This window comes from Epinephelus moara, chromosome 13, assembly GCF_006386435.1.
Source record: "Epinephelus moara isolate mb chromosome 13, YSFRI_EMoa_1.0, whole genome shotgun sequence".
NCBI lineage: Eukaryota > Metazoa > Chordata > Actinopteri > Perciformes > Serranidae > Epinephelus > Epinephelus moara.
In genome coordinates, this window is record NC_065518.1 from 6965590 (window position 1) to 6977043 (window position 11454).

The following is an 11454-nucleotide window of genomic DNA, read 5'->3' on the forward strand; positions in this document are numbered from 1 at the left end:
TAAATTTGCATAAAAGAATCCTTTGAAAACTACACACATGTTGTCTGTGGTTGCAATAATCCTGAACAGGACTGTAATTACCTGGCTACTGATTATTGTTTAAGCTAATCTACTGTACCGTTCAAAAGTTTGTATTCTACCAAAAAAGCTTGATGGCTGAGAGGAATTAAGCATAGCGTTAGTTCCGACAGGACACAATGTCAAGCTCAGCTCACAGCTACATCAGCTGATCTCAAACAGCCAATCAACTGATGGATCAGCTGACTGATGTAAGGGAGTCAGCTGATAGATCACATGATTCCTCTCTATGCAACTAATTGGTGAATCTCATTCAGGGCGCCCTATTTAAAAGTTTAAACTCTTTGCTGCTGCCTTCCTCCCTGCCTTCGGCTTTCTATGTAGGCACATGGAAGGGCAGCACCTTAAGGCTGTCTGTGTAGGCCTGAGGAAAAGCAGAGAGGCCCCAGANACTGTTACTGCTTCCTCTGCAAGTTGCTTTGCAAACTGCCTCCACCCCAGCTCCTCCTTTTCATGCTGTGTCTGACTTATCAATGTCATTTCTGTTTGTCACTGATGCTGCTCTGTTCTGTTCCCGAGGGGGTCTTTGCTGCTGCCTTCCTCCCTGTCTTCGGCTTTCCATGTAGGCACATGGAAGGGCAGCACCTTAAGGCTGTCTGTGTAGGCCTGAGGAAAAGCAGAGAGGCCCCAGAACAGAGCCATACGGCCAAAATATAATACTGCAAATGGAAATAAAGTTTTCTTTTGACTAACGTGGTCACTGATGCTTTCCTGGACTGGAAGACAAATTTAAAATTCAAGTTCCTAACGGTGTAATCTCCTGTCATGCAACACTGTGGGGACATCGACTACATGGAAGTTTGAATCATTTAATTCTTCTTCTTTTGGGGCCAAAACTATTTCAAAAGTCAATAATACATTTGATGTCTGAATGATACTGTTTTTGTGCTAAAATAGTTATTATTGAAGAGAAAAAGAAAAACATCAATATGACAGGTGATTCCAAACTTTTGAACGGCAGTGTATTTCCACTGATGGACTGTCTTGCTATTGGAAAATGTAAAAATATTCATATCCAGCTCAAACTAGGTCCATGTCATTTCAGTCTCTACACTCTGCAACACAAACTCACTCAGATCAGTTAATAGACTCACAAAGATTTCCTCCAAACAAAAGGAATAAACACGAGGACAAAAAAATCCAAACCACTTTACATCAAATCTGTATCAACACAGTTCATGTGTGAGGAGAGCAAACACAGATGAGGGGAGGGTGTGATGTCACTGGAAAACAGGAAGTAATGACAAACAAGGTAGTGGAGGTGATAAAAGAGGGCAACCAATCACAGTCAATCACCTGCTGTCGTACTGCGGGAGCGGAGAGGAAAAACTGCAGGATGGACGACAAAGCAACGCAGGAGTGACAGGTCAACAACAGAGCTTTGTCATTGGAAATACCACTGAGAAGACGATTACCAAGGAGTCCTTTAAAGGAACAGTTCAACATATTGGGAAATACGCTTATTCACTTTCTGGTGGAGAGTTAAATGAAGAGATTGATACCCCTCTCATTCCTGTCTGTTAAATATAAGGCTGCAGACAGGCATGCACACAGGAACATATCTTTCACTGAGGGGTGCTACACAGTAATGACACAAGAAATATCAAACCAAAAGAGTTTTAAGGGGTATAGCAGTGAAATGAGATTTTGCAGGAGAGACTAAAGAATGACAGGTTTGTCACTCAGCATCGTCATTGCCATGGTTACGGAGACTCCGATACACAGGGCAATTATTAGCATGCTCACTGACCTGCTGACTGACTGCTTAATAAAGTTATGAAAAGGTTCCTTTACACCCGAGTCTTTAACTACTTAGCTTATGGATTTAAAAAGCCTCACATGCACCTGATTCAGTTTTACATATCTAATCTTAAACATCTCTACAGTGAGACGTAAAATGATGCAGAAACACCCTTAAATCAGTTTGGTTACCTATACTTGTGCTGGCTTTACCACTCGAATCAAAGACCCTCCACTTGATTTGAGTCCCCCAGGCATGGGGCCGCTATTTTTCCACACTGAAGGTGACAACCCTACTTACATTGGTGGTTTCATCAGCCGTTAGTCGAAAGAATCTGCTCTCCCTTGCCTCAGACACAATTTGTGTCAGGACTGCATGTGTCAAAAATTCTAATGTTTCATTTTAAATGGTGTTAGACATCCAGTTGTCTCTTCCCTGAGGCCTCTCATGTCCCCTGGGCAAATCGTACATCTGCTTCGTCATTGTCGGCCATACAACTCCATCCTGATGGTGACAACCCCGCAGTGGAAGTCCCTTGAGTCCAAGGCTGATTTTATGGATCTAAAAAGCAGCTCAGAAACAATCCTGGCAATGCTCAGGTCTTTCCCAGCCTGTCCGCACTATTGATTCGCTCCTGCTACCGCTAGTTAACTTGATCCCAACCCTTGTGCTGTGACCTCACCTGACGTGATGACATGGTCACGTCAGGTCTGGGAAATGAATTAAACTGTCTGGCAGCTTATATGCTTAAAAATGTTCAGATAGCCCACGAGTTGTAGTAAAACAGCCAACTATTTACAGACTGTGTTGTTCCACCCTTTGTCAATAGGTGGTGCCGAATTACTCACCCTCCAACACCCATGCAGCTAGGAGCACGTTAGCTTAGACTGGAACCAAGACTGGAATTGTTGTTTTTACACATTCATTTTTGTAACAGGTTATTTTGAGAGTTTTAGAGGTGTGGCTGGAAAGAGTGAGGCTAGCTGTTTCCCCGCTTTAAGTCTTTGTGATAAGGTAAGCTAAGCTAAGCTAAGCTAAGCTAACCATCTTCTGACTGTAGCTTCATTTTTTTGTCTTAATTTTATTTACCGGACAGACATGAGAGAGAAATCAATCATCTCAATTAACTCTTAGCCAGAGAGCAAATTAGCGTATTTCCCACAATGTCAAACTTTTGCTTTAAATTACAGCTCCTTCATTTCCGCATTTCGTTGTGACTCTGTTGTTTCCAATGATTTACCAACCTGCAGCATCAGGTCAGCACTGGTTGGTCAGATTTTTGGACTGTTAAACAGAGAGAAACTAGAGCCATGTCTCATCAGTTTCTGAGTATATCCTTTTACAGGTCTGGCACTGTGTAATTTTACACTCACGGAAATGAAGGAAGTGTAACTTCAGCTAACATTAGCCTTACAATCAAGAACAGACAGTCAGAGAGGGTGAAGAGAAACCGCTGCAGGTCAGAGCAGTTTTCTCGAGGGGGAAAGAAAATGAGAAAGGAAGACAGACAGAGAATACATAACAGATAGGTGGAGACAAAGACGAGCACATGTCTTGTATCCTTCTTCCCTCACTCTGCTCATCCTTTTAGGAAGTGCTTACCCGGAGTGTATTGGTGAAGAGACTAGGTTGACATTATCCAGTGCGTCTGCAGTCCAGCTGTACCTCCTCAGAGAGTCGTTGTCAAAGTCCTTAGCCACGGCCAAATGCTGCCGGGAAGACAAAAAGGTCATTGAATCAATGAGTGTGTGTGAGTGAGTGCATCTTGTATACACACAAGGAGGAAGAAGAGAAATGATAATGTGAGAACAATTAGATCACAGCTTTTGTCATGAAGCCATGCATCTGAATAACCAAGGAAAAAAGGAAAATGAAGAGAATACAGCCTGTACTGGTGGAGTCTGAACTCATAACATCAGTGTCCTTTAGAGATATTACCTCCAACAAGACAACCCTCTAAAGTCTGACAATCCTGATGTCCTTAACTAAGGGGATGCTGCTCTCTTTGCCTTAGACTTTCTATGTAGGCGCATGGAAGGGCAGGGTGGTTTGCTCTCTCTCTGCCTCAGGCTTTCCTCGTTTGCGTGTGGAAGGGCAGGGAGGTGTGCTCTCTTTGCCTTAGGCTTTCTGTGTTGGCCTAGGAAAGACAGAGAGGCCCCAGAACAGAGCCATAGTGCCAAATATAATACTGCAAATGTAAATAAAGTTTTCTCTAACTGAAGTATCTGTTTGGCACTTTGAGCACCACAAGCCGAGTGCCATCTTATTCCATTACAGTGGAGAGAAGTTGGACATCTCTACGGCCGATATCTCCAACACTCGACAACTCACACCAAAACAATCAGAGGAAAGAGTTAAAATATGTATTTTTGATTTGGGGACTGAACTGTCCCATTAAGGTCCAGCAGTGAACGATGACAGAGGCAGCTGAAGTTACACCTCCTCTGGGATGATGATCTGATCACTACTCGTTCTGTTTAAGGATGGTAACAGACAGAAACCAACATCAGATACCCTAAAACAGAATGCTTGTAAACAGTAAATAGATGCGATCACTGTTTGATCATACTAAGGTCTGGCGTCTGTTGGAGGATCACATGGTCATACATTCAATGATGTAGATGCAATATTTCTACTCTAGAGAGGCTCTGATATGTTAATAGCCACAGTTTGCTTACACGAGAATAATTCTGTATTCTTAACAGAAAAATCAAACAACCATCACACGTGACAACATTTAAAATAACACTGGTGTGTTTAAAATTGGCTTTATGGGTAACTGTTAAAGTTAGGAATCATTTTAAAGACTCGTCTTACAAAGTTTAGTGAGTTCATGAGAGCAATACAATTAAAATACTGACACTGTCCATGCAGTGTTGTGAAATAAAATCTTACTAAACCCACAATTAATAAAGAAGGAATCCAGTTGATGTGGTGGTCATGTCAGCTCACTTAATAACAATGAATACAAACAGATGAATAAACTGTACACATGCTCTAAAATAATTGGTGCATGGCACCAACTGAACATAACTGATGACATTACCAAACAGAAAAAAAATATTACACTACATATAACAAATGATGATAGCATCTGAAAGACATATTCTGACATGCACATGACAACTTGAATATCTACCTTATTGTGATGCTCTACAATGAAAGACCTTTCCTTACAGAGCATCTGCAGCAGCGTGAGAGGAGACGAGCTGTTATTCAGCAGCTGCTACATTCACAGATCAGATCATCATGTTACACTCTGCACATTACTGTGTGTAGTCGCACTGTCTGTTAAATTCGAAGGCAAAAAATAACATGCATATTACAGCGTTTTCAGGCTCCTACTCACAAAGGTTCAAAGTTCTTTGTCTCATTGCTTTCAAACTGAGAATGTTTTAATGTCTTCATTTCTTAGAAGCTTTCATGGTCGAGCTTAAAAGGGGCATGCCACCTATTTTACATATGAAGCTTCATTTACCAGTCACAGTTCCCCTAAAACTGACTTATGTGACTCTGGAGGAGCTGTCTACAGTTGGATTCATGGGCAACAAAGACCTTATTGAGATGCAGTATGGGAAGTGTAGGATACAGCGTTTCTGGAAATAGTTTTGGATTTCTTGGATCTCTTTAAGGGCCTACAAATGAGAATATCTCAGCCTCTGCTGCACCTATTTTGACACTATAAGTGCAATACTTAAAAAGCTGCAGCACCCGCTTTACAACCAAAAAATGTTTAGTTTCAGTATCAGCAGCAAAACCATGGTATAATTTTGGCAATGACATTGCACATTTTCTAACAATACGCAGCCCAATCTGTACACACAGTTGATCTTGTTTTGTGCCTCTAATGCTGGATACATTTTTGTTTTTTAAAGCTAGATAGACTGTAACATGCTCATGTTTAACCCAAACAATGTGTCATGTAACTGCAGTTGGTTCAGATCCAAGTCGGGACATGTTATCACCACAAACGAACTGCACCGGAGTTCATTTATAACCGGCCAGCCGACATTCTCGAAGAGGTAAACATGAGCATGTTACAGTCCTGGAGGATTATTAATGTGCACCTCCTCCTGTACTGCCTTAATATGCACATTCAGCACATCCAATGCATCAAAACATTGTTTTCTAGTTGGAGCCGCGCCTCGTTTTCAAACTGTATGGTTTGACTAAAATGAACAATGACAGCAATATAGTCCACGATGAGCAGCGCTAAAATCAACCTGCGTAGTTGTCCCTCCATTGTGACATTAGAAAGTGTCACATTTATCTTGCAAGTGTACTCTTCTTCAACGTTTGCTTTACTTCCTGGATTTTTCCCACGTGGAAATTCTGACCAATCAAGAGCAGCTTTCTCACACAAGGCATTTTATTTGGTCCGCTTGTAAATGCTGCCGTGAGAACATGAACCAACTCTGGGCAATTATACAACTTTGTGACAGAATTAGTCCCTGAGATAACTCTAGGTCTGAAAGCAGCCTCCATGATACCCGATGTGCCTGCGGAACTCTCTGTATTATTTCAGACCGGACTTTGCCTCAAGTACATTAAAATTTTTTTACTTTTGCGGTGGATTTCAGAGAGACTGCGTGCTAGCTTAGCTAACAGGCTGCTGTTCTTTTGGTGTGCACCTGAGTGTTATTGCTGTGTTCACACCTGCCTGAATGAACCGCACTGAGGGGCAAACAAGCTTCGTTTCGAGAGTTCGATTTAACCGCACCAAACAGGGCAAGTGTGAAAGCACCCTGAGATTCAGCAAAACCTTCTATTTTGAATCATGAGCTGATAAGACGACGAGAACAAATTCATTTCTATTGTGAAAAACGTTCTGAGCTAAAATAATCTTTGTTACATCGTTAAAACTCTGACTCACGAGGAGGTAAAAGTCGTCTAAAGTCAGATCATGTCGTCTTTGGCTTCTTAGGTAAAGTAACAACTTTACCTGAAGTGCCACCTCGCTGCACCTTTAAAGTAAGTGGGCCATCACGGTAATCCCTCTTAGATCGCAGCAATAACCCCTAATCTCATTTCCCCTTTCAGTAAAATGTAACGGGATTGGTCGTCTTTATGTCAACACCATCTCAGGTGTAAGAGGATTGGTGGACAGCCTGACTTTTGGCACAGCACCAGGACAGCTTGGCACATTTGGAGACAGAACTGTGCCTCCTGTGGCGTTAATGACCTGTGGATTACTGACTGACAGAGACGTGAGAAACAGAGACAGAAGCCAGCAAAACAAAAAGAGTACGCACCACTTCCTTATTGGGCGCCAGCATCTCTTCGATCATCATGCTGTCCCGCGTGAACGAGCTCCGGTTCAGCGTGTTGGACCTATCAGAACTGAAGGAACGGAGGCTTGGTGTGGTTGCCGTAGTAGTCACGGATTACCAAGACAACAGTCACAATGATGGAGAGGGGAGGTGAGGAGGAGGAAGAGGAGGAGGAGTTGGGAGGGGGAGGGGTGTAAAGGGGGGGTATGAAAGTGAACAGAAAAAACAAACATAAACACATTAAATGCATGCAGCTTCCAGGAACCTGACTGTATGCCACCAGTGACAACAACAACAACCACAGGGAAAGAAAGAACGCTCCTAAAGAGGGGATTCAAGTGTCTCCAAAACAAAAACCAGAGCTGGAGAGGAGTGATCGGTGTGCGGAGGATACTAATGTGTCGGGGCAACAAAAAACAAGCTAAACTGTGGATGCAGATGCAGTCGTCAGTGTCTGCTGATTATCCAAATAATATCTCTTAAATGATGGATGAACAGTGCAAACAAATCATGGGGGTGTACACTCACTACATTATCTACACCTTTTCTGACTGTTACAGCTTTTTTAGCCTCCTCAGTCTCAGCGACCGAGCTATTCACACCATGCCAGCACACAGTTCAGATGCCCTCACAGCCTGAGAGAAGCAGTAGTTACTGTATGATGGACAATGGACACAGTACTAGGACAGGAAGCTTGTACTGGGAGTCATGTTGATAAATTTGCAGATAATTAGCTGCTGTAATTTCGTCTCGCAAAAAAAAAAGTCGATTGTTTACGTTTCTGTCCCAATACGTTTGTCAGTGACGCCACGCTGTGATGTTGTTTATGATGGGGCTTTCATGGAGACGTTTATGAGGCAAATAAAGAGCATTCCTGAGCGATGACATGTGATGAATGTTCGCCTGCAACGTCTCAGACCACAATTACAACAGCGCTGTTTGCTCTACACAAGTCAACCGATAGGAACCAATTAGCCTGTGCTCAGAGGCAAAAACACAACTCTTGTGCTGAGATGACAAATCTATGGAAGCTGAGAGAGGCCACGATTGCAATTTATATTTTATTACAAAAGTATTTTGCTATCTTTGGGTAATAAAATAATTTCCTCCAAAAAGGTGATGAGGTAATAATCCTGTCTCATTATCTTGAGTTCAAGAAATCATTTTATCATGTCATTCAAATCTGTCCTCTCCATTTAAGGTCAAGACTAAAGCCAAAGCTTCACATTGGAATGTAAATCATGAACCAGCTTTTATCGTTGTTAATTTTTGAGAAAAGAAAACAGATTCAATTGTTATGGAAGATTTAAAATCTATGATTTTTGGGGAGTTTTTCCTTATCCGCTGTGAGGGCCCTAAGGACAGAGGGATGTCGTATGCTGTAAAGCCCTCTGAGGCAAATTGTTATTTGTGATATTGGGCTTTATAAATAAAACTGAACTGAACTGAATAAGCTTGGCCCCACCCCCAAACTATGATTGCACGGCTGACTGTTTTTCATTTCCTGTTTCCATTTCAAAAAAGAAAAAGCTCCCTTACACCTCCTCATGAACTAATGACACTGCTTTGTATTTGGTTTTGGCAGGTCCACACTGCACTCTCCTGGATATCACTAAAATGATTTTAATGTGGCATTTACATTCATTTTGTTATTAAAGACAAAAAGCTAAATAACTTCCCTTTTAACAAACGTTTCTTTTTTAATGATGACGCAGTTGATGCACACATAGAAAGGAAATATATATAACAACTTAATTTGTTTGATTTGTTTTCATTCAGGCATTTTAAATCACTCACAAATGATCCGGAGATAATGGGATTTAAAAAAAATAAACTGCAACCATGGGTGCAACCAAGATACAATACATATGACCATTGAAAGTAATGGTAGGGATCTAAAAGATAGTGGACACACATATGTTTTTTAAGCGTGTAAGAAAATATCGATGCACTTGTGTATTGCCATACTATGTTTTGTGAGACTACAATGAATCTCAAAAATACTATCAATTTTCAATTAATGATTTACTTGCAAAGATTCATGGGAGTTTGTGTTGTGTTTAAACCCCAGACTGCAAGACAACTGTGCTGCCATTTGACTCTTCCGCTCCAACATCAGAACATATCGCTACTGTACACACCTGTGAAACATGGAGAGTCATAACTGGTCACTAACTCCTAAATGCAGATTTAAAAAAATTGCAATATATTGAATTGTATCATCTGTATTGTGATAAATATCGTATCGCTGGATTGTTGCTATTACACAGCTGTAATACATCTATGAGACTGCAAAGAGGTTTGTGTTGTACGTCTGTTATATGCAAAAAAGGTGGTCCTCTGAAAAGATAATTGGCAAAACATGAAACAAATCCTGCTGTTTGATTAACTTGTTTTCAAATAAATATATGTTGTCATTTCTTAAAGTATATGTAAAGTAAAGTTAAAAAAAGAAAAGAAATTGCCAACAAAAAAAAATCATACTACAATATGAATCCCAATTTTAGTGGGAATGGATTATCTTTTGGATGGATTTATCTTTCACTAAAAATATTTTAAAAATCTAATGAAATATCTTTTCAAATGTGCTTTATTTTTCAATACACATTATCCTCAGCAACACCTCTTGTATGTATGTATTTATTCACCATACAAAGCACATAACTGTGCATATTTCTTATGTTTACTCTAATTCTTGTTTATTCTATTGATGTATATATTATAGTTACATTTTCACACTTACAGCCACAGCGCACTGACGATATATATTTTAATATTTTCAATATCTTCAGCACTAATGTTTAACACTGTAGCAAAATGCACATTTTATTTTTTATTTATTTTATTGGTTTATATTTTCATATTACATATTATTCTACTTCACACTCTTATTCTTACTTCTTTTCTTCACACCAGAGCGACTGTAACGATCACAATTTCCCCTCTGGGATCAATAAAGTATTTCTGACTCTCATTCTGATTTTGTTGGGGTCAGTATCAAACAAGAATGTTACCTTACATCTGATTTGAGGGATGGGACGTCTCTGTAGCGCCACAACGCTTCATTTATAACAGTATGTTGTGACACATTTGACCTTTTTCAAAAAGAAAAAGGCAGCTCCTGTGATGTGCATATTTAACTTGGCCATGTTGCCATTTCGATAATATTTCAATTGACTGCGCAGCCCTACCATTAAAGCAGTTTTAATGGTCGTAAACGTACATGTTTGTCTGACATGTACACACCTATCTGCGGAATAACAGTGAGATTAGTCTGCACTGTCCATTACGTGACTCTAAACTGATGAAGATGACATCAGTTCAGGTCCCTGGAAGCTCGATGAAGGAGTTCTCCACACAGAAACCAAAATGATGCAAAGCTCCACCTTTGTGGCTAACCCACAAAGACCCAGGCGTTAATGGTACAGTCACCATCACAGTCAAACACGGAAGCAAACACAACAGGCTCGTCTCTTACAAGCAGGGAAACACAGCAGAACTGTTTTCAGCTGAGAGTAAGACCACACACACACACACACACATACACACATGTGAACCACAGTACATGACACAGCGCCTGATGTCGACACACATTAGTGTTAAAAACATAAGGTAAAAAACACAGTTAGTAATCAAACATACACAGTACATATGTATCACACTGGACCACAGAGCAGCGACTGGAGTCTGGGGGTGTCGGGGGAGGGAGGGGGTGGAATGGGTGGGGTGGGGGAGGCAGTGGGGGAGGCCTCTTCATGCCTTCAGCCTTACCTGACTTTGGGACTAACATTAAGAACGGACATGAGGAGAGAATAAAAGATCATGAACAAACAGAGGAGTGGAGAGAGAGATGCAGAGAGGAGAAAAGCCAGGCTGGAAGAATGATGCTGCCAGATGCTGACTGTCTGACTGTCTGTCTGTCTAACTGTCTAACTGACTGACTGTGTGTCTGACTGACTGACTTGAAAACTGACACAATGAGCAAAAAAAACTGCTGAGTCGGGTTTGTGGGTTCATCATTATGAGCAACCCCCTTCACATGACAGTCTTTTGCCTTAAAAATGTTGATTAGTGCGGCCTTAAGGTGGATTAATACTTGTGTCAGCTTGATGCAGAGCCTACGCCGTACCCTACGCATGAGGCATACGCTGTTGTGAGGATTTGCAGTTACACCTCCAAAACACTAGTCCGCGGCAGTACTATAAAGTTTAGTTAATTCAAAACACACATTAAACACACATTAAACATGGCTCAATAGAGACAATTTCAAACACAAGTACACAAATCAGCTTCACTATAACTCGCAGCATTCACAGACAAACACTTGTCTTTATCTGGACACATTTTCCCCACAAATACAACATG

General features: G+C 41.0%; 1 protein-coding gene across 16 annotated transcripts in view; it reads right to left on the minus strand.

The window, feature by feature from the left end:
• LOC126400323 (ankyrin-3-like) overlaps window positions 1-11454 on the minus strand; it is a 236498-nt gene that overhangs the window by 47304 nt on the left and 177740 nt on the right. For 13 of the 16 annotated variants that reach the window (XM_050060947.1, XM_050060950.1, XM_050060941.1 and 10 more), the window contains 4 exons: window positions 7072-7174; window positions 4959-5003; window positions 3422-3528; window positions 1375-1407 (listed from right to left, as the gene is read on the minus strand). In XM_050060947.1, coding sequence (XP_049916904.1) covers window positions 1375-1407; window positions 3422-3528; window positions 4959-5003; window positions 7072-7174 — 288 coding nt within the window. The remainder of the gene's footprint in view (window positions 1-1374; window positions 1408-3421; window positions 3529-4958; window positions 5004-7071; window positions 7175-11454) is intronic. The other 3 variants (XM_050060951.1, XM_050060953.1, XM_050060957.1) reach the window with 2 other exon arrangements.